We start from the raw sequence: 24,458 nt of genomic DNA, 5'->3' as shown, positions 1-24,458 counted from the left end.
CTGCCAGCGCCAGGCCCCCCTGCTCATCCCCTGGGTGCGCGTCCATTGCTGGGGGAGGGGGCTTGGGAAAAGGGGTGGAAATAGGGTGACCAGACAGCAAGTTTGAAAAATCAGGTCAGGGGGTGGGGGGTAATAAGTGCCTATATAAGAAAAAGACCCAAAAATCGGGACTGTCCCTATAAAATCGGTACATCTGCTCACCCCAGGTGGAAAATGGGGGCAGGAAGAGGTGGGGCTGGGGCAGAGAGAGTTGACCCTGGCCCCACAATCCCCTAGGAACGTCCCTGCCCCTTGCAGTGGGAACACCCCACAGGGGGACTAGCTGGGGGATGGAGCTGGCTGCTGGCGCGGGCACTGCGACATACGAAGAACGCAGCTGCGTAAGGGCACCACGAAATCTGGGCAGTAGTATAGCTGGGGGGGAGCAGCCGCTCCCCCACTGAGCACATGTGGTGTCTTGTCAATTTCCTAGTGCCTTTGTACTCACCCGGGGGAGTGATTTAAAAAAAAAAAAAAAAAAGGTGCCACCCGCTGTGGTGCTTTTATTTTACTCACCCGGCGGTGCTCCGGGTCTTCGGCAGCGGGACCTTCACTCGCTCTGGGTCTTCAGCAGCGGGACCTTCAGTGCCGCTGAAGACACCCGGAGCGAGTGAAGGGCCCGCTGCTGAAGACCTGGAGCACTGCCAGGTGAGTAAAATAAAAGCACCACAGCGGGTGGCACCTTTTTTTTTTTATTGCTCCCCTGTTCCCTCCACCTGGCTACTCCACTGAATTTGGGGCAATTTGGTGCAGCTGCATATTCGGCCCTGATGGCATGTGTCCCATAGGTGGTGGTGGCTGTATCTCGATGGGAGCTGTGATGAGTAGAGTATGGAGGGATGGCTTGCTCTGAGTCCTGCCCCAGGTGGGAGAGAGGGGAGAAGTACTGTGTTGCAGTAGAGTTCCCCCGGCCAGGGAAAGCTCCAAGGGTGCGGCCTACAGGCCAGGCCAGGCCTGCCCTGCGCCACTGTAGGGTGTGAGGCCGGGCACATGGCGCTCCGTGCATTGTGCCGGCCGCCCCCGCGCTGCCCCGCCCCGCCCCCACCCCGCTGCCTGCCGGAAAGAAGGCGCTTCTGTGGGGCTGACCTGCACTTTACCCATCAGCCAGCGCGCCGGGTTCGGCAAACACCCCCCCTCCTTTCCCAGTAGCGGCGGCTGCAGTAGCAGGAGGCTGAGGTTGGGCGCCGCGGATAGGCAATGTGAGGATCCTCCGCCGGAGCCGCCCCCTCCCATCCCCCAGTCAGTCAGGGAGTGAGCGAGCGAGCGAGCCTGCCGCGGCCTCTTCACACGCGCAGCACGGTAAGCCGGCCCGCTCCTTCTGTCCCCTCCGCGCAGGGACGGCCTGCTCGGGGCCTTCCCGTGCGGAGGGAGTTGCTGCTGCTGCTTAGCGGCGGGTGGGCCACCGGTGGGATTGTCGCCTATGAGACCGACGCCATCTTAGCTCGGAGCGTGGCCTTGTAGCGCCCCCCCCCCCTTGCCCGGACCGGCGAGCTCTGGGACTCGCAGGCTTTCTAGCGAGCCTGTTAGTCTCCGCTTAAAGCGGGGGACGGGAGCTTCCTGGGCTCCTCCTGCCGTGTCCGCGCTTTGTTGGTGCCTCCCGTATAGTTGTGAATGGGTGTTACTGATCCTCCCTCCCCGTTCTTCTAGCTGTGCAAGCAGGTTTCTGATCCCCATACACCCCCTTCCTGCCCGACGCCAAACCCAGCCCTAGTTCCAGACACCTGGGGTCACGGAGTGTCAGAGGGACATGTTGAGGCCACGTTAAAGAGAACGGTTCCAGAGAGAGCCACACTGCTGCCCCAGGCTCTCTGCGCCCTGCCCTGGCTTCACCTCACACCCATCTGAGCTTGGGGTGAGAACTTCTCATTTGTTTACAATAGGTAACGTTGCCTTTCTTTAGGAGACACTTACCACCTCATGACAGTGAGGCAGGAAAGTGCTTTTTAAAAGGAAGTTTCACCACTGGGTTGGATGCTTAATTTTTTTTTTTAATTTGCATCAAACTTAAATTTCATCATTTAGTTTCTTTTAAGTATGTTCATCACTAACCCAATGTTTGACAGCCTCTAAAACAAAACAAGACCATGCAAACCATGACATTGCCCTAGTTGATTGTCTGTATGACATTAAATCATGCTAATTGAAGTAGAATGGACCAGTTGTAAAGTGGTGGCCCGGTGGATGATTTAGGTTGAACTTTGGGCTTGTGATGTAAAATTTAGCTTTGCTTCTTAAAGCAACTCTTAAAGGGCAAATGTTAAAGTTTAACAGTCAGTGTCATTACATCACACAGATAATTTAACTATTGTCCAGACAAATTGACAGACAAGCAAGGCCAATCTGAAAAGTTTTACTATCGTGAAATAGATGCCTCCATTCTCTTCTCTGCAAGGATAGTTGCTTCCTGATTTCATAAAAGGATTTATAGGCCCATGGAAACTATCCATGTTGGAATTTCCTCAGAACACTGAGGCTGGTAACATATCAACTATAAATTGCTGAAGGATTTCAGTAACTTTTTACATTTTTGTAGCTTGGCATGTCAAAAACAAAGATGACATTTTTATAGCCTTAGTTTACACACACAGTTTTGCAAAAGTTCTTTCCCCTTCTCCCACTTCTTATTTCATATTTCTCAAACACCTGCTTTAATTTTTTTTAGTTTCTTTTAAGTATGTAAACACTCAAACTTATTATTACACTCCACAATAAGGATGGGAACATATATATTTAGTAAGCCTATTACAGCTGTGCTGAGTGTACATCTATGGTATTAAAGTGGAGATATAACAGCTATGCAGAGAAGCAAAAACTCGTATTCCATCATGAACTTAGTTTTAACTTGATTTTGCTCAATAAGATACGGAGTTGATTTTTTGACTTGCATCAGGCTCAAGCAGTCTGATTATTACAGTTGAGTAATATCATCCTAAAAGTTGATGCAGTTGTGGCTGCTGTAATGAACATTCATGACTAGTGTTAAGTTTTTGTTGTTCAGAAATGTAGCAGTATTGGCCAGTTTTTTTTTCTAGCTGCTCATACTTATTTTTAATTTTTTTCAGCAATCCTCTTCTTTCGAGAAGTTTTGTCATTCCATGAAGAAAACTTGAAACTTGTTTTAAAAGTTAAAACTTAGAACACTTCCATGTTTCTAAGAAAATGAAGTTTACTCCACAGTTCTAATCTGTCATGCATAGGATTTAAGTTTAGGTGATGCTTTTAGTTCTTAACATTTGCTGTGTCAGGATCCCATTTCCCATTTGGTAGTGTGAAAAGTATAGCATACTCATGACTCCAGCACACATTATCAAAACCCACAGATTGAAAACCTATTATCTACAGTGCTTGGCTTAAATATATTCTCTGTTTCTAGGATCAAGAGTAATAGTTCTGTTAACATTGAAAGAAACCAGTAGGCTCATGCAATGAGTTATCTGCTTTAGCCTATTTAAAAAGCATAAACTTTACAAGACTATTTGTGTTCTGAATGAGCTAGTAGTACCATGGTAAAAGAAATGTGAGGTGCATATACAGCAAGATATCTGATTCATTTGCCATTGAAAGATGACAGTACCACAGACTGCTGTGTTGATGATTTGTCCGTCAGGCTGTAAGAAAAGTGCAGATTGCGATTTTGCTGCGGAAACTTAAACTTTTAACACACGCTACAATTTTGTATTGTTTCTGCAAGTTTCAATAACTTTGTGACCTGGCACGCGGCATTGCACTGCTACCAAATTTTTTTAAAACTTTTTTATGGTACTTGAAATGACTGTTACTTTTGAACCAAAAAAAAAATCAACAACTTTCATACAGCCTTACTTATCAGTCCTTTATTTTAAGGATATCCCTAGAAAAGGTGGAAGAAACTTCTTGAAAGAGGTAGATATGGAGTGTTTGTTTAAACAACATATGACCTCACTTTTAAATTAACTGGATGATATAGGCCCTCTGCTTATCCTCGGAAATAACACTGTTATCATATGTGTTTCCACTACAATTATATTGTAGTATATGAGTTACTTTGCCTATATTTATTTCTCAATCACATTCCTGGTGCAAATGTGTATAGTTTTAATTCAACAAATTGCTTTATAAACAAAAGTCAAATAATAGTTATTCTCGAAAATGCAGTCAATATCCAGTCAGTGAAAATCCATATTAACCCTTGTAGAAGCCTAAGAAAAGAGATGTGTGGTGCACATTGCCTTAAAGCCTGGTGAATTCTGCCTCTGCACCATTAAAGGAAGTGAATTTCAGAAGAGGTCCTCTTACTGAGAAGAAGGGAAACTTAATAGAGTAGAAAGTAAACCGGTCTTGCAGATGCCTTGCCTTTTTAATTATTGGTATTTTTAAATAAAGAGTTAAAAAAAAAAACACCACAAAACCCAGCACCTTGCCCCCCAAAAACCCTATCTTGGGAACTTGCCTTAAAAAAAGCTGTTAAAAGGGCACTCTTCTGTGTGCAAAAACAATGACTCAGAGTTAGTAAGTGCTACATTTCCAGTTGCTTGTGCAATTTTGATTTTGCGACCTAGTGTGTATGCATTATGATACAGTCTTGAATTACATGATCACATACAATTTTTATTCCCACAAGATCCGTGCTTGATTCAGTACATGGTATAGACACATTAAGGTGGCAGAATTAAGGCTGTGTGGGCAAAATTAAATCTGACATTTTCTAAATTTTGTGTGTGACTGCAACCTAAACTTTCTGTTATTGTAACTTTTCATCCAATATATAGAGTCTCATTAAAGTCAACATCTTGGATTGCGACCAGAAGTGATTTATTTAATAAAAAAAAAAAAAAGTTGGTAAATCTGATGTAATGTGCTATGTGGCTAATATCTTTTCATCAGTTAGCTTTGCTGAATGTTAACTGCACTACCTGAAGCTTCTAGATGGTCTTCAAGAGTCAAGTGCACTGCAGTAATTTGTGACTGCCAGACTAAAGTCAAGGATAGCTGATGCAAAGTCTGATCTGACACTTGCATATGGCTAGGCATGCGTATCCATTTGTTTCAAAGTGCTTTTGGCCAGCAATACCACCTAAGATTGTAGAAGCAGCTTGGGATTCACAAGCATGTGAAACAGCCAACCTTTCGAATAAAGGGTGGATTTACTCCCTCAATAAAAATGGAAGCAGTCCCAGATGTATTTGCCAGATACTTCTCCCACCCACCCCCCCCTTCACAATTTCTAAGATTGCTACCCCTTTACTCAGATTAAAACATGAATGAGAGCTGCTTGAACCTTAATCTTGGCCAAATGTTGGAAAAGCAATGGATCTGAGAGAAATAAGGCAGATAATTTGGGTAAAATGGCTGTCATTTGCATAGCAGTAGCACTCTAGCCCATGTGTGTCTTTTCCCTTCTCTTTCACTTGCTGAATAAAGGGTTGATAAGAATAGTCTTGCGATAGCTAAAATGAGTACCCAAAACCATTCCCTGGGATCTGTTATTCAAGAACCAGTCAGAAACATGCCTCATGCTCTTTTCACAGTTTGTGTGCACAAACACGATTGACTTTAATAAAGGCTGATTTAAAAAAAAAAAAAAAAAAAAAAAAGTGGCTTCAATGCCTGGTCATTGTTTGTTCCTAGGAGAGTATCAGCTAATGAAACCAGGTCTATTGCCGTACTATGTCCAAAGGGTAAAGGAAATTAACAGACTCTAAATATGTCCAAAATGTCCTAAATGGAATTTTTTGACAACAGGGAGATTAATATAATATATGGAGATGTACCTCTCTCATAGAGCTGGAAGGAACCCAGAAAGGTCATTGAGTCCAGCCACCTACCTTCACTAGTAGGACCAAGTACTGATTTTTGCCCCAGATCCCTAAGTGGCTCCCCTCAAGGATTAAACTCACAACCCTGGGTTTAGTAGGCTAATGCTCAAACCACTGAGTTATCCGTCCCCCAGTATAGTAGAGCTAATAAAGAGAGCATATCTAGACACTTGATCACATATGCTTACATACCACAGTTTATATATTCAAGAACAAGGAATCATCCTGTCCTAGCAAGCCATTGATTTTGGGACTCTGGTTTAAAATACTCCTTACAGAGAACTCTGTATTAAAATTAAGTCCATTAATCATCATAAGCAGACTATCAAAATGCTTTCACATATGATTGATCTGCAACATGAACTATAGGAAGCAGTGGTGCAACCATGATAGAAGTTTATTTTCAGTCACCAAAATCTGACCAGCTAAATGTGTGGAGATAGTTTCAGAGGTCATGAGATCACAAACTAATCCAGAAGTGTTTCTAGAGCAAATATGGATAATGAAGTCTTTCCAGTACTGCAGTAGGAAAAAACAATAAACTTGTGGAAATTTTTCAGTGCAGTATGGGAGCCTGTACATTAACTTCGTTCTGATATCACCCCCATTAACGGACATTCACAAGTGAATGTATAAAACGAAACAGTGGAGCTGGTTGAAAATTTTCAAATAAAATATGGTCTGTTTATGAACATTTTTAAATAAACAGAGTTTTTAGAAACTTCTTTTTTCAGAAAAGTTGTTTGACAAAACTTTTCAACTTGCTCTATTCAGCTGGTTCAGGAGTGAAGCTTTTGAGCTAGCTGAATAATTTAAGGAAGCAAAGAATCTTCACAGCAACGATTCCTTTCACTCAAACCAGGGTCTTTGTCAAAGCAGTGGAATACTTTGCTGAAGATGTACTTAAATAAACTGCTTATACAATTCAAGGAACTCTTGTAGTGGCTATATGGTGATCCTGGTGGTGAAGCTGTTCAGTTAGTTTTCTTTAACTGGCTGACAAATTTGACACAGGTTGTGGTTTCAGATAAAGCAACAACTTACTATTTCAATGATCCTGATTGTGGATGCTTCTGAACCAACTGAACAATTTCACAGAGGTCCCAGTCTTTGGCAAAGTAACCATTATTGTGTTGAAGATCTTTTCTGACACAATACAAAGACCATTTGCCTAGCCAAATCCATTCCCCGCCCACCGTATTAGACCCCAATATATTGCAGGAATGTTTTTGGTCGCATATGTCAAAGAGCAGTTTTACATCTTTTCCCTATACTATTTAGGAAGTCTTACACATGCTATATTGGAGAACGAAAGTAGCCAACGTAAAAAACTTTCTCCATTGGCTTCCATAATGTATAAAAATCAGTTATGATGAGTGATTTGTTTTGGTAATTAAAAAAAAAAAATGATAACCCCAGGGAGCTCTCAAACTCTCACCATGAACTCATGGCTTTACTTTCTGCAGGATGTAATTTTCAGAATAGAAGGGCCCAAAAATTCATGAGGCTCAGAAAGTGAACTCTTTCTTTAGCCAGTTTTTAATTAACCAGTATTCTTGAAACTCCTCAGAGGATTCAGGCTTTACTCAGATTATATGATGAAAGTTTGGTGGAAGTTACACTGTGCTTTTCAAATAAAATGCATACATTTCATCACAGTAGCATTCAGTATACTTTGTGTTGATCAAATCCCCATTTTTTAACATCACCTCCCCATCTCAATTTAAGTTACTATAATATAGTAAGGTTAATGCTTGGGAAACATGATTATATGCTAAGTGCACAATCTTTGGCCCATTTGTGCATTCTGCAGCACAAGTGGGGGAGTGCAAAACTGACATAATTGCCATGCCAAGGATTCCTGTTGTGGGGGAATAAATCAATTTTGAGGTATAGATTACTCCACCATCCAAAGGGAGCTGGGGATGGTACTTCTGTGCTCTGGCAAGCCCATGCTGGCATAAAGACCCCTTTGGGAAACATTACCAGCTGTTGTAGCTTATTGCAGGCTATGGCATAGCTAGCATATAATGGGCCTCAGGATCAGAGAGCCATAAGCACCTATTTTGTGGCTACCGCTTATTGCTGCATCTAGTGAGTTAGGCAGCTAAGGATTGCGTTTAACTAAAGTCAAATGTGTTTGGGTTGTTTTTTTCCTGCTCTCATTGATGCTGCCAGATAGTTGACGCAGCATGTGAAACACTTGTTTCTAGGATAGTTTTGAATTCTTTATGCAGAACTTATTTAAAATTCAATAAGAATCAGGAGTCTTTAAAATAAGGAAGTTCTTTCTCTGTGTCAATAAATTTAGACCTGTACTATCATGGGACTAAAGAGATGAAACGGTGGTGGAGAAAGAACAAGATATAGGCACAATTCAGATTTCCAGTTTGGTGGTAATAAAATCTTGTTTTAACTTGTTCAGTTGAACAGTTATTTAATCTGTTTCTTAATGATGTTTTCATGCATTAAAGACTGTATTCCTGTCTTATAATATTTCATAATTCTTTTAAGTATAAAGTGTAGGCCAGGGCTGAACAAATTATAAGTCCATTTGCCTCATGTGGCACATTACAGAAATTAAAAACAGTGGTCCCTTCCCTAAAGAGTTGACGGTCTCTAATTTAGACAGATCATGAGGCTAGAGAAAATAAGTGGATAAGAAAATGACAGAAAAGGGTTAAACCAAAAAAAATGCAAGACAAAATGCATAGAGGAAATCATATGAATCATATTCTAGTAGAGACTGCACTAGGGTGAGAAGTGAGGAATGGACAACATGACTGGGTCTGCACTGAGCTTTTGCTTAATTTCCAATGGGTGCACTGCCAGGGGGAAATCTCCACAAGTAGATAAGGCAAGATGCTGTGGTGAAAACAATGGTGCCTTTCTTAGAGCAAGTCTAAAGGAAGGTGATGATAATGCCAAGGGCATCTTGTCAATCAATAGTGAGAGCTCTAGTGTAGATTTGGCCCTGTAACTGGGTGTCAGTAGTAGGAAACAAGACAGAAGTTGGTTTGAAGGAAGGATTTGAAGGAGCTTTAGGACTTTTGGCACATAGAAAGAGGGATTTAGTTCTGGATGTTGCAAAGTGTGTGGGAATAAAAAGAATAAAATGATTGCAAGAGTGGAGTAGGATGCAAAGGGAATGATAAAGCAAGGGGAATGAGCAGAGGTGGGTTTTAATAGGTCTGCCCTAAAGTATTTAAGTACCTGGCGCCCAATACTAGAGACCACTCATATCAATGGAAGCAATATCAAACTCCTCATAATCTGTATCTGTATGAAGGCTACAACTCATAAGAGTGTTCTGTGGTCATGTTTGCATCAAACACAATCATTTTATTATTGAAAGGTGTGGGTTATTTGGCCGTTTCCCCCCCCCCACTTTCCATGACACGCTTGTATGATTATTTTTTATTATCTAGTACCAAAATGGCAGAACTGTTTATGGAATGTGAGGAGGAGGAGCTAGAACCGTGGCAAAAGAGAGTGAAAGAAGTTGAGGAGGATGATGATGATGATGATGATGAGCCAATCTTCATTGGGGAGATTTCAAGCTCCAAACCGGCCAGTACATGTAAGATAGCATTTTCTACATTATAAAACAAACCTTTTAAATATATATTCTTGGTATGATGAAGAATGGAAGTAGTAATTTAAAAAAATACTTTCTTTTGAAAAGACTAGATTTTGTATTGTCAGATAAGAGCTAATAAATTTAAATTCTTTTAATTCCTGATCATCTATACACTAAAAATACAACTGTCTCCTGGGATCCAAGTACAACACAGTTGCCTGCCCTTTGTCCCTCAGGTTAAAGAAAGGACATTTCAAGGCTTTAGTATACTTCGGGAGCTTGGTTAAGGTACAATTTACATGACAGAATGAAGTAATGTTATAACTGAAGTCTCCAACCTGGTTGTCTTTGTAGTGAAGATTGGAGCGGGCCTAGCCAGACATAATGTACATCAATGTAATCCATCCTTTTAAAAAGAACTAACTGAAAAAGAAAGTCTTTCTATCAGTGCAATCCTATCTAAATGGCTGGACACTTTTCTAATAAGGGAAAGGCAGATATCCTGTGTCTGCAAAAGACATAATCAGAGAAGGGGAGAGTGTTAATATAGAAATAATCACTTCAAGGAACCTGTGTCAAATAAAGATGTTGCTATTAATAATCTGATATTAATTCAGTTGAAGTAAGAGTTCATGTTTATCAAGTTCTGTAGTTTTCTCCTAGTGCAGGGAATGAGTTAGGTGATTATGATGCCATCAGCTGGGTCAGAATTCCAAGTTTGTCCTGTACTTGGGCCTTGCCAGGTAAGTAAAAGAGAAAATGATTTTTGTTACGTTTTTATTTTAAAATTTAAGTATTTGTAATCTTCTAAAATCTCTGTGTACTGATGTCTATGTATCTATATCACTTTCTGTTACTTATTTGGGAGTAGTAAGTTGTATTTTAAATGATACTTTTGGTATTTTAAAAATCCCTACTGTTCACTTTTTAAATATTAAAGAAGCATTGGTAGTATATTACCACTGATGTTAAGATAGTAGTCTCATTTAAAATACGTACTTTTTAAGGGTTTATCCTCCTGGGAATTTGAAATTATATTGGTTGGGAATCTGGGATAGCAAGTTATCTGCAGAGATAACTTTGGGGGTGTCAAAGATGGCTTGAACTGGAAAGGATATTTTTTAGAAAATGTTGGCAAAAAATGTTATTTGAGTAATGTTCCACATACTGTGTCTTCCAAACAATATCTTAAAAATGAAAAGTTGACCAAATTTGTGTTATAATAATTTTAAGATGTGGATTAAAGCACAGCTTTCAAAAGATCATTTAAAATAAATAGTTACATGGCATGCTGGATTATGCTGATGTATTTTTTTAAAAAATATTCTATACCATGCTATATATTTTTTTTGAAGAGTTGATTAGTCCTTGTACATTGTAATGTTGACTTGCTGGTTGTTGTGCAAATCTGTCAGTGTGGGACAACATTTCAGTAGGAATCTGTGTATTTTATGTATAGATGGTGTTAATATGGAATATACCTATTTGGCATAAAATGGCAGTAGTATATAGGACTGGAAAAAATAATTCAGTGAGCTAACTTATTTTTAGTGTTTCATGTTTTCAGTTTTTATTTAAAAAAAATCCAGGAATTTTTCAGTGTTTATTTTCCAGGCATTAAAATTGGGATGAAATTGGGTTAAAAGTTAAAAATCAGGAAAAATTAGGGGGGGAAAGAAAAACAAAAAATACATTTTACTACAGTATAATTGAAACCTTTTTTTAGTGTACAAAGGTATATTTTGTCTCTCTCAGAGCTAGTGGTTTTTCCAGAAATCCTGGTTTGTGTATGCTCCCATAATTTTCTTCAAAATATCCTCGCTCATGTTGAGCCTCTTGTTGTCTTGGAGATAGTCCAACTTTGAAAATATGTGCTCTGAATCAAAAGATCCGGGGGGTACACTCAAAGCTCGCTGTGCCACTTGGCTGGAGTTGGAAGGGTATCTTGATGACTTTCAAAAAGCTAGCACATCCAGTTTTGCATTGTCTAGGTTAGGCAAGTTCATGTAATTATTAAATTTCCCGTTCAGAGTTGAAATTTCATCTTTAATGGCAAATGGTTGAAACACTCTGGCATAATGGTCATAGTCTGCTGCAAAATTCACCTTGAGGAAGGGATGCAACACTTGGATGACTTTCCAAGAAGAATCTTTGGCAACAAATACTTCTGGATTCAGATTACGGGACATGGTTGTCTCCCATTTCTCACTGAGTGTTGTGTTGAAGGTTTTGAACTCTTTTTTGGTTCTCTCATGTTCCGGGGTGGAAAGGATTTCCAGAAACAACTGGGTTTTTTTGCCATATGTTTCTCCTGCCACTTTTATGCTCAGTTCAACTGATGTTTTGGTTGTCAGGATCCGGTAAACGTCTGTATTGGCAAACATGTTGCAAGTAGTTGGAGAAAACTCCGGTGTTTTCTGTGTGTCACTCAGTGATTCCACATTTTCAACAATGGTGTGCAGAATCTGGTGGTCATTTTGGTTATTTGCCAGTCTCTTTAGAGTGTCTCCTTTTAGAACCAACAAACTGAGGAGATGCATTAGCACAGTCCACATGTTCACATGACAGGCAGCAAAATACAAGTTCATCCACTGATCTGACACAACGGGTAGGTTATCGGCAGTTGGCTCTGCACTCGTCTCGCACTATGTAAAACAAAGCCTTCAACCTGTTTGCATGCTTGAAAACGGCCCTGAATCCAGTGATGCAAGATTTCACATCTTTCATTTCTTCTGTGGCCGTAGCTGCTGACAGCGCAACGTTAATCAGATGAGCAGGACAGGTAATACATAGCAGTTCCAGTTTCTGATTGAGTTTAATCTCCTGTGCAAACTTAGCCATCTAGGAAGCAGAATCTGTGTTAGTTATGGCTACATTTTCCCAAGTTAGTTGGTACATCTCAAACATGTCAATTATTGTTGTGTCAACAAAACTATCAGCAGAGGAGATGAATGCCACATCAAGACAAAACCATGCAGGTTTATTTGCTTTGAAATTAAAAAATGAAAGCAAAACGCCAAAAATTGGACGGTTCAAAGCATCAGGAGACTTGTGAGAAATCAGACTAGACACCACATTTCCATCAATTTAGATACTAAAGCATGGTCATTTTCTTTCAGATATTTATGAGTGAGGTTATCTGCAATAGGAAAGGTTTTTCTGCTGTAGTAATGTCGCACAAAGTCACCCAGAGGCCTCCCTGCTATTAACAGTGACTGTCTGGTGAAACAAAGAGCATGCACAAATTCATTGACACAATCATGCTGTATCCTCTTTTTCATTAAAGTCCTGGTGAAAGCTCCTGGAGTGAGTGCATTCCCCTGGGAACCCAGGAAGGAGGAAGTTTGGAGCCAGCCACAGAAAGGATGGGACTGCCTGTGTGGGGATCCAGAGGAGCCCAGGCTGATCCATCCAAACCCGTAAGGAGATTGGCACTACAGGAGGTGGATAAGGGGCATTACATATCTTTAGTTGTGGAGGACTGATTGTTTAAATTCAGTGCCACACTAAACAGACACAAAGAAATAGGCGAGCAGTGTCTCCTTGTGAGCCAGTCATAGTTTGATTTTCTGACTTTCACCATGTGTGTGTTCTGTGTTTTACACTGTGGAACTGCTTCAGTCTCAGAGCTGCAGAATACAACAGTCACGTAAAGCTTTGTGGTTAACAAAAATAAGTACCCGAAAAAATACTGAGTGGATTGATAAAGTGGTGTAAATCAGTAAAAACTGAACTTTAATAAAAGAACAGATAATTTATCAGTGAAAATAGGTAAAAACTGAAAACGTGGAATGCTAATTTTGTAGCCACACTTTTACCAGATGTAACTGAATGAGGGGCCTAACCCCACCCCACCCTGAAGTCAATGGAAACATTCACTTCACTTCCCATTCACTTCACTGAGCTTTGGATCAAGCCCTAGATGACTATATTCCTATCTGATAATGTTGTTGAAAAAATGATCATACAAGTCTAGGGAAACAAAATGAATATTAGGACATAACTTGACACTATAAGTGTGAGGAAGTGGCATTCCTTAATAAGGGCTTTCTTTAAATGAAGAGTTCTTATTTATAACTTGGAAAAAGTAATTTTCATTGACCATTTCACTGTTGTTTTTCCATTTCTCATTTAAAGATAAAAATATTAAGAAATGTACATGTTTTATGTGCTGTATAAACACTTCACAGAGGTGACAGAGGATTGTTTAGTAGGTCAACATTAATTCCCAGTTTACAGAGAGGGAAAGTGAGAGAGTGAATTAGTTAAGTGACTTACCCAAGGTAATACAGCAAATCACTGGAGGAATCAGGTTATAATTGAGAAGTTTCTGGCTTTGTACTTGGGCCTGGATTAAGTCAATCTGTGACCCTAAGCACACCATGACATGGTGTTCTCTGTACTGGTTGCTGTGGCTCAAACCCTGAGCCCTTGCCCCACGCTTGGAATGATAGCAGCGGGAAGTTGTCTCCTCTTCCAGAGAGGCAGTGGCATGGTGCCCTTTTCTGTTTCCTTAGAGCAACAGCAAGGAAACTCCCACTGGGAGCAGGAGATTTAGCAGCAGGGTTCCCATCTCCTTGCAAAGAGGCAGTAGTGGCAGCAGAGAGGGCCCTCTGCATCCATGGTGTATCTGCTAGTGTGGATGGGCTGGGACCACTGTACTCTTCTCCTTCTGCCATGCACAGAGTCCTCTGTTGGGTTGATACACTGGCAGAACCTCCAACAACAGTGGATCTTGGAATTACAAGTCATTGAGATGCACTGGGTATTTCATACCACCGAACTATTATTTCTGGCTGTCTGCAGAATAAGGCAGACTTCTTTGCATTGTTTGTGCTTGGGTTGTGTCTTCAAGATTTTCTTTGCTCTTATGAAGGATATACTTTCTTTTAAATGAAATCTGAGATTCTGATGTAAGCAGACTCAGCTCCAGGAACTGGGATCCCAGACATGGACCTACAGTGTCTTTCTTTATCCAGTTCTTCCCACATTCTGTCCCCCTTGTTGCTCCACAGACTCGCTGCCTCGGTAATATACAGTTACTCTGCCAAATAGCGTGAAAATAGCTATGGGAGAGTGAATTAGATTCTTCTCTGGCTTATTAGAGAGACAAGATTGGGGGAGGTAATACCTTTTATTGAATCAGCTTCTGTTGATGAGAGAGACAAGCTTTTGAGCTTACACAGAACTCTTCTTCAGGTCTGGTAAACATACTCAGTGTCCCAGCTAAATACAAGGTGGAACAGATTGCTTAGTGTAAGTAGTTAACACGCATTTCAAGGGACCATTCTCTGGCTTGTCCATTATCAGCACAATAAGAAGGTTTCAATGTTCAGAATCTTGATTACTGTTGGTGATAAGCAAGTCAGAATGACCACAATTGTGTTTATCCCTCTTTACTTGTAAACTGAGCAAATCTGATGTAGAACCATTAAGAGCTTCCACTAGGGAAACTGCAGGATGCCATTTCTAATCACTTTTGTATGGACTTGTATTTTTGAAGTATATACCCATACTTGGGTTTGTCCAGAATACGGTGGTTAATGCATCTAATGTACAAAGTGGCATGGGAAGTCTGAGAGAGTAGAAGAGGAGCTTGATTTTACTTCCTGAAATAGCTCCTCCCACAGTAAATTGCTCCCTTTTGCCATACTGCAACATTAGTTCAGCTTTGTCTGGAAAGGAAGAGTACCATTTATTGAGTTACCTATACAATTTCCTATAGCTCATCCTACTACTGACCAGCCCCTGTGCTGCTTAGTTTGATATGTGACACAATAACAGTCTTATATGGTATGATTGTAGGTTGCTGTTGTTGGCTAAAAACAATATTCTACTTATATTTCTTAGATAAAATGTAGTTTATTAAACTTGCTTTCTACAACACTGTAAAAATAAAGTTTTGACAGTGATTAGTTGTAGTAAAATACAAATTAGAAGTCCACGTTGAAATTACAAGCTGTAGATTGATTATGTGGATTCAGTCATAAGCCTCCATGGAATTTGTTTTCCTTTTTTAAACTATTCATTCTGAATCTATATTCTTTTTAGTGATATGTCTTATGTGCAAGCCATTAAATGTTTCAGACATACAGAATACAAACCGAATGTTTATACCAAATGCCTTAAGGTGAAAATATGCTTTGTGAACTACAACTGCCAGAATGGATTCTTCTAGTATTTCACTAAATGGCTTGAGCAAGATCTTAGTTTGAATTCCAGAGTGGAATTAATGTTGATGTTTAGATAACAGGATTTGCCAACAGGTCTGCACGAGCACATATGTTTGCAAACATAAGGCCTGATCCTGCAACTCTTACTCCTAAATGCAGTCTTTATTCATGCGAGTAGTCCTATTTGATGTAAACATCTGTAGTTATTAATCAGGAGCATTTTCTGGATGTTTTAGGAAAACATAGGGTCTTGTTAAAGATCACAGAATCGTAGAAATGTAGGTCTTGAAAGGACCTTGAGAGGTCATCAGATCTAGCCCCCTCCAACGATGCAGGAACAAGTAAACCTAGACCATCCCTGACAATTGGTTGTCCAGCCTGTTTTTTAAATCCTCCAATATTGGGTATTCCACAACGTCCCTTATAGTTAGAAAGTTTTCCCAAATATCTAACCAAAATGTCCTTTGGTGCAGATTAAGCCCATTACTTGTCTGATGTTCAATGGACATGGAGAACAATTAATCACTGCCCTCTTCATAGCAGCCATTAACATATATGAAGACCAGGTTCCCTTCAGTCTTATTTTCTCAAGCCCAGGTTTTTTAACTTTTCCTCAGAGGTGAGGTTTTCTAAACCTCTGATCATTTTTGTTGCTCTCGTCTGGAGTCTCCAGTTTCTCCACAACTTTCCTAAAGTGTGGTGCTCAGAACTGGACACAGTAGTCCAGCTGGGGCACTCACCAGTGCCAAGTAGAGTGGGACAGTTACCACCTGTGTCTTACATACGACATTCCTATTAATACACCCCAGAATAGTAGCCTTTTTTGCATTTTTTTTTTAAATTGGGCTCTGAAAAGATGCCAGGTGTGACCTGAACTCCTGCCAAGAACTGTAAGATTGCCCAGGAGCGGGGGCTACCATAAGGGACCCAGTGGAAAAAGATTCAGACACTAACTCCAAGCCCCAGTTGAGGGCCAGTTGACCACAATTGGTGGAGAATACAGGTATGAAGCTCTATGCCCATTAAAAGGCACTGAGACAGAAACAGGTTCCTCACCAGCCCCTCGAGAGGGGGCCTCAGCCGATATGGATTTCAGACAAGATGAACGCTGGTGTAAGTGGATGGTGAGAGTGGCAACAACAGCAGGCCAACCAGCAGCAGCAATTCCAGCAATAGATGATGTAGTAGTGGACAACCCAGAAGCAAGTCCAAGCAGTGCAGCAGCAGCTGTTGAAAGAGTTTATTTCCCAGCAGCAAGAACATCTGAGGGAGGCCTCATAGGGACCAGTTTGCCAAAGGGACCTCTGCCACCCATGACGGTGAAGTTAACTAAGATGGGCCCACATGATGATCTGGAAGCATTCCTCACCATTTTGAGAAGGAGGTGCTGGCCTCTCAGTGACCTATAATCATGTGAAGACTGCTATTTTAGATTACCTGGGCATCAGCAAAGAGCTGCATCGGCAGTGCTTTAGAGCTGAGTTGTACTCCAAGGGGGAACATCCTTGGGTGGTGGTACAATAATTAAGAGTACTGCTGGTAGTGGCTTTGCCCAGAGGCATGCTCCAGGGCCCAGTTGCAGAGTTGGTCTTACTGGAGCAGTTTGTAATGGGCTGTGAGTGTCTGCTCTGGCATCATCCGGAGTCATTGTCCGGCCTCTGCCCACCCACCACCTAGGGCCACCAGCAGAGCAGGACACCTGCCAGCAGACCCCAAACCCTAGTAGAAGTGCAAGGCATGTACAGACCCCACTCCAGAGACACAGGACAACTGCATAGAAGGGGGAAGACCTCAGGGAGCTCATGTGAGTTATTGCCGAGATACCTGCCTAGTGGCACAAACAGCCAGGCTTGAGTATGGACACTAATCCCATTTTGGGGTTAAACCCACTCGCTGCCAGAAAGAAGCTCAGGGGAATGAGTCCGGTAATTAGCTACTCCTGTGATCTACAGGGGCATATGAAGAAGAGTGCTCGTTGACAGAATGCAAATATGCCCAGGGTTTGATGGCAGAAATGAAGGCCTGTAGTAGGTCTCTCCCAAAGTTGATGATTCTGGTATGGGTCCAAGGGAAAGGGGTACTGGGACATGTGGACTGGGGGTGTTACTATTACCATCATCAGAATCTAAATTGATGACCTGCTGGCAGGACTTTTTTGAGGTTCTTAGACAAATTATCCTGGTACATGATGGTTTTAAGCTACCTGGCATGAGGAAGGAGATTAAGATTTACCTTGTAAATTTTCTCAAGCCATGAAAGACCCGGGAAGCCCTTTTGATAGACCCTTGGCCGGCAAGCCCTGAGCTAGGCCTTGAGGTATCTGCTTGCCTGAAATCTGTACCATTAAGTGAGGCCCTTTCACCAGATCAGAAGATCCAGTTTGATGCAAATAATCAGAGACTTTGCTCAAATATTCTCCACAAGTTTGTGAAGAACACAACAAAGCACAATGGCAGCTCATTAGGAAGAATTCTCTGGCCCTTACCAAAAAGAATGTGGGTCACAATATATGAAGAGGTGCAGGCAGTGCTGAGAATGGAGGTTATGGAGGAGCCCTATAGTCTTGGACCTGAAAGTAGATGGCATGGTCCGATTTTGAAGAGATGTTCACAAGCTCAAGTCCATCACAAAGTTTGATGCCTCTCCAGTGCCAAGGGTGGATGAAATCTGATGGTTGGGCCCAGTGCAGTATCTCAGTATGGTTGAACTTACAAAGGGCTATTGACTGATTTCCCATCTCCATCCTCTCAGGAGAAGACCACACCCCTCCTGTTCTCTTTTGGCTATTTCCATTTTATAACTATGCTGTTCACTCCGCAAGGAGCGAGAGCGACTTTCCAGTGCCTTTGAACCGAATCTCACCGGCAATATGCAGAGGCTTACTTTGGCGACATTGTCATATATAGCTGTATGTGGGCAGACCACCTGTGGCACCTAAGGGCAGTACTGACATCCCTACAGGAGGCTTGGTCTCACAGCTAACCCTGCAAAGTGTAAGTTGGCCATGGCAGAAGTGACTTATGAGGTAGGGGGTAGGAGGAAGCTTTGTGAAGCCTGTGTTAATATCCACAAGCTGAACTCATGCCCCACGCCTCGGACTAGGAGACACATATGTTGTTTCCTAGGCCTGGTGGGGCATTATGCCGGTTCATCCCCAACTTTGCATTGATCACAGCTCCCCTAATGTGCTAAAAGACCAAGAATGTCCTCTGAGATGACCGGTGTGGTGATGCTTTTCTAATACCCTGATGGCATGGCTGGGCCAGATGCCTGTACTCACCAACTTCACCTGTCAATTTATTCTCTATACAGATGCAACTGACATCAGCCTTTCAGTGGTGCTGTCCAGGACTTTGAGGGAGAATAGCACCCAATCCTATATTTAAGCAGGAAGTTGTTCCCCAGGGAAAGAACATATTCAAATATATATCAGAAGGAAGCTCTGGCTATCAAGTGGGCAGTAGACTTCCTCAGGTATTGTCTTCTGAATAGTCCCTTTTCCCTAGTCATAGACAACTTGCCCTTGTGGTGGCTAAACTTCTGGAAGGACTCAAATCCCTGGATTATGTGCTAGTATCTAGTACTTCAGTCCAATAGGTTCTGAGTATAGCACCAAGCAGGTAAAGAGCATGCAAATGAGAATTTTTTTTCTTTAAACTAAATTATTAAGTTTTGTCAATTCTAGAGAAGGCTCAGGAACTTCAGAAAGACCTGACCAAGCTATGTGAATGGGCCTAGTATGGCTGATTAAATTAATTGTTGACAATTGTTGACCCAAAGTACTGCACATTGGAGGGGATAATTTGAATTACACCTCTACCCCCATATAACACGACCCGATATAACACTAATTCTAATATAACGCGGTAAAGCAGCGCTCCGGGGGGGTGAGGCTGCACACTGTGGCGGATCAAAGCAAGTTTGGTATAACGCAGTTTCACCTATAATGCGGTAAGATTTTTTTGGCTCCCGAGGACAGCATTATATCGGGATAGAGGTGTACTTGTACTTGGTTAATTCTAAATATGCTTTGAAAAACAAAAAAGATAATGATGGCTTGGAATCATTGAGGACTAGTAAATGAAAACCGCTGCTAATTGTGCATGAGGGTCCACAAAAGCAAATGAAATGTTAGGAGGCATAAGGAATGGGATAAACTGTAATACTAAAAATATTTTATAAAGCCATTACATGAATCGTTTGTATATGCTCACTTGGAATACTGTTTTGAGTTCCGATAACTCTATTTAAAAAAATCTAGCAGAAATAGAAGAGGTCCAGACAAAAAGCAACTAAATACACTGGAATGCTTCCTTTTAAAGAAGGATCAGTGTGGGGAACCTACGGCCCGCGGGCCAGATCTGGTCCACTGCTTCATTTAAACTTGCCTGTGGCTAGTCTCTGTGCTGTGGGTCAGAAGCCCCAAGTCTTGGCGCTCCCCCCCCCCCCAGTGGGGCTGGAGCCGTGAGCACTGGCTCACCCCACTGCGGGGGAAAGTGGGGGTTGCCAGGCCGTTAAAAGTCCAGTCAGCTCCCGGAAGCGACTGTCATGACCCTGTGACCCCTCGGTGGAGTCTCCAGCCTCACTCGGAGCCCACTGCCCCAGCCGGAGTCCTCATCCCCTCCTGCACCCCAGCCCAGAGCCCCTTCCCAAACCCTGAACCCCTCATTTCTGGCGCCACACCGGAGCCTGTGGGAAGCCCCGAGCCTCCACACCCACAGCCCCTCAGGGCTGGAGCCATGAGCGCTGGCTTGCCCCACTGTGTGTGTGTGGGGAAGCCATGAGCCTCTGCACCACCATCCTTTGGGGCTGTGTGGCCCACGACTGATTTTTTCTGTGGGTCAGTGGCCCCTGATAGAAAAAAAGCTTCCCCACACTGGTTTAAAGAGTGGCTAGTTAAAAGGGGACAAAAAAGAGGAATAAAAAGTGAACAATATATAGAAGGGAAATTGGGCCCTCCTGTTTACTCATAAGTACATTGATGCTTTCAGTGAAATTGAAACATGACAAATTAGAAACTAATGAAGGGAAACACTGAATTATGTAGTAATGTACAATTAACCTGTGAACTTGTTTGCCAGGATACCAAAGTGAAGTGTTATTATAGTAGGGTTTATTTTTCTTTCTAAAAGATAACGCACTTACATTGAAAATGAGAATATTACACAGTTACTGTAGTTAGATAAGTGTGTTCTTTTCGTAAGTGCTATAAACTCTTATAATTTACGGAATAAACCAGGCTTTAATTGGCTGCAGTTAAGAAAAAAAATCTAGGAGTATGTTGATTCATATTTATTCACTATGGGGTTTCTTGCACCTTCTTCTGAACCATCTGGTACTGGCCATAATCTGAGACAAGATACTGGAATATATGATCTACTGCTCTGATCAGGTATGGCGTCTCCTTTGGTCCTTCTTACAACAGAGGCAAATTGAAAGAGCGTGCATGAGTAACCTGCTAGGTACTTGGGTACTTGTGTAGCTGCTGGTTAGACCTTGACCCGTGAGACTGTGAACCGAAAAACCTGGTTTCAGTTTCTGGGGCTGACCGTTTGCTTTGGAACATAGGCCATATCACTTAACTTCTCCGTGCTTCAGATATTTTTTTGGTAAAATGGGTTGCGGCTAACATTTGTTCATGTTTGGCAGATGCTTTCATCGGCATATGAAAATAAACTATGTAAATATAACATACTAGTACCGTTTAGGAAATGTGTAAGAAATGCCAAAGTTAACCTAGCATATGCAATTTTAACTCAGTTTTGTATGCTTATATATTATAATACATTAATTATCCTATATATCTGTAGCAGTATCTATCGGGGAGGAGCTTGTGCTCTGCACCCAGACTCCTCCTGAAATTATATAAGGTTGGCACCACCCTGATCTCTCACCACCTGTGCCTGAGTCTGAGTTCCCCATGCAGTTTACCTCACTTTTTTCTTTCTTTTTTTTGGTCTGGATAATCCTGTTAAATATTAGGTAGTAGTTCCTGCCAGTAGATAGTTTCCTTTACTGTTTTGATTGTTTTTAGTCAGTGGTTAGTTTTTGATGCAAGTACTGTCTGTCATGTGAGGTGTCTGTTCTGAATAGTGACCCCATATGTGCTGCTTTTTGGACTCAGTGAGGGACACATTAAAGAGATGTGCAGCATCTGCCTTTCTTGCAGATAAAGAATGGAAAGAATGAGCTCTGCGCCTCAAGCATCACCTCATGGCGCAGGATCTGCCTCAGCCTCCCTGTCTGTCGATGGATCACCCTGTCTCTCAGGCTGCTACAGAGGCTGCAGTGGTTGTTGACAAACTGCTGTACTCAGACTCTTCTTCTCAGAGAGAGAGGGATTGGTCTTCCTCTCTGGGGCCTCTCTGAAAGAGGATCCATAAAACAGACCAGAGCCACTCCAGATTGAAGGACTATTCTTCTTCAAAGGAGGACTTGGAAAATCACCCCTGCTCCTCAGGAACTCAGGATAGAGCCAGGCTGTTGACCCTTGTCTTCCTGGTACCATGAGGGAAACATATCGGTACTGTTCCATTGATTCTGGTACTGTCCTGTGGGGCAGCTGTTGAATCTGGTACCAACGGATACTGTTCTGGCCCCCTTGGTACCAATGATCCTGCAAGCTTATGAGGTAGTAAAGGATTTGCTTTAGCTCTCCATCCCAAACTCTCCTGTAGTTCCAGGAGTCCTTGGCAGTGGACGTGCCTCCTGCTCGCAGTGGTGCATCTGGGTCTATGTCTCCAGAACAGAGGCTGTCGGTACCAGTGTTGATACCAACTAAGAAACACAGCAAAGATGTGATAGTCATTGACGCACACCATGTCAGTATTGGTATGTTTTTCAGCCTCTGCACAAGCCTGTATCTCCGCACCTATGGGTTTAGTACTGGGGTAGCCCTCAGATTGGACACCAACCACAACTTGCACTTCAGCAGCAAGGTCTTTCCTCATACCAAGTCTCCATGTGACTCTCTTCACGCCTTGGGGCATGTTTGCAGTATTCACTACTGTGCTGGCATCAGTGCTGATATTGACCTCTTTCCAATGGGCCACAGATAAGTAAGAGAGCCTAGTGGCCTCTTTAGGATTGGCACCCCCAATGTCTGCTGACTATTCAGATAGCTCCTTGCAGTTGGGTTTGGAGTCCTCCTCCACGTCACTGTTCCTTCTGAGGTTTGGTCGGTCTAGCAAGTCTTCTAGACCACCTACTGAAGGAGAGCATTGTATCAAGAATGGGACTGTTCATACAGCAAAGATAGCTCATCTTGGCCTGCTTCCTATTGGCTGCTGGTTATAATAATTGGGCCTACAAATTTACCTTAATTGTGTATTCATCTGTAAAAAGTGAAGGTAAGTTAATAAAATGTCACAATAACCTGTAACAACAAATGTTGGAAGGAAAAGGTGTGTGTGTGTGTGTGTGTGTGTGTGAGAGAGAGAGAGAGAGATACTGAATTAGTCCAAACAAAAGGTCTTCTGACATAACTCAAGAATTGTGTTAAGATCATGCTTATTAAACGAAGTGTGGAAACGAAAATCCATGAACCAAAATTGGTATGTCAGATATTATGCCTAACTGGTGGACAAAATAACGAGGGGATGGGCTATTCCACTTTCTACTCCCTCTTGGGGTCCTTAAGAGACTTTGGGAGAAAATTTGACTACAGGACCGAGCTTCACCATAATGGCTGCTACCCTTACCATCTCCTGGGACCCCAGGACCTTCTTCATCCTGATTCTGGGAGATGTCCTGACCAGGCCAGAGAAAAGGGATGCGGATGACATCTCCTCTGCTACCAGCTCTGACTGAATTCCAACCACCATTTGGAATGTGACACTTTCTCTCCTCTCTTCACCTGATGTGTCCTTTTCCTTCCTCACCTTATTTCTTCACTTTTCTGTCTTAATAAGAGTCTGGCTTAGCCAGCCAAGGCTGTATATTTTGCAACACTGCTCTAAGTCTGTGACTAGAAATGCAGTGCCCTAAACTGCCCAATGCTATCATAAGTTTGCCCGGTCTCAGAGTGGCTAATAGTACCATGTACTATGACTGTTTTGTTCCAGCAGTGAGGTTGCAAATAAAAGCCAACATCAGAGACAGAAGCTGTTTTTTTCTATCTTTGCTGTACTTTCTCTTCCATTTTTGTATTTTGTCTTGTTTTGTCTTCTAGGAAAAGGTGTGTGACTTAAACAACAACAGCTGCAGCCCATCTCGGCTAATTTCTTCACTTTTCCTCAAAAAGGACAGTTATCATCTTTAATACCATCTAAGAGATTGTAGAACAAGGGTTTTTTTTCCATCTAAAAGACTCTCCACCTAAGGGAAACAAGGACTGTTGTTAAAATGAAAGCCTTATTTATTGCTGTACATTTCAAATGCTTTAAATGTTGTTGTCTTTTTCTGTGCCTTTAATAAAATATTAAAAGTATTTTAATGGTGTGTTTGTCATGGTACCAAGCAGGCTTAGGTCTCTATACCAAACTCTGAACCTTATTGAACACTATTTAATTTTGCACAGTTCGAGTCATGTTAATACTTTTGACTCTTTGGACCCCTTTTGTTCCATTGAAGTTAATACAACAACACCTATGACCTACACCCTTCTTCACACCCTAAGGATTCCTAAAGAGCCACTATCACGGTTTTCCAGGTTTCAATGATCTGCATGCTAGAGAGGAAGCTCACCAGATAGTTTTGCTAAACACCATCGGGAGCCACTTACTTTGGCAGCCTGTGCAGATACTGGTTCACCTGAGGTGCCAGTTGTACCACAAGAGGACCCACTGGCCCTGGTTAACTGGTTGTCCTTTCCAGAGGACTTAATGGCTTCAGATTCCTCCTCCCCTGTTCCAGAGGATTTTAAATTTTATC

General features: G+C 42.0%; 1 protein-coding gene across 9 annotated transcripts in view; it reads left to right on the top strand.

The window, feature by feature from the left end:
- Positions 1-1,115: 1,115 nt before the first annotated feature.
- ZNF280D (zinc finger protein 280D) overlaps positions 1,116-24,458 on the top strand; it is an 80,182-nt gene continuing 56,839 nt past the window's right edge. For 4 of the 9 annotated variants that reach the window (XR_008446423.1, XR_008446424.1, XR_008446426.1 and 1 more), the window contains exons 1-2: positions 1,116-1,338; positions 9,263-9,414. Coding sequence is in view for 5 of the 9 variants with exons in the window: in XM_054041416.1 (XP_053897391.1) it covers positions 9,270-9,414 (145 nt within the window). In the remaining 4 variants the exon portion in view is untranslated. Of the gene's footprint in view, positions 1,339-9,262; positions 9,415-24,458 lie in introns of those variants that run through there. The other 5 variants (XM_054041416.1, XM_054041415.1, XM_054041414.1 and 2 more) reach the window with 3 other exon arrangements.

The sequence above is a fragment of the Malaclemys terrapin genome, chromosome 10 (genome assembly GCF_027887155.1).
Source record: "Malaclemys terrapin pileata isolate rMalTer1 chromosome 10, rMalTer1.hap1, whole genome shotgun sequence".
NCBI lineage: Eukaryota > Metazoa > Chordata > Testudines > Emydidae > Malaclemys > Malaclemys terrapin.
This window is presented reverse-complemented; position numbering and strand designations above follow the sequence as displayed.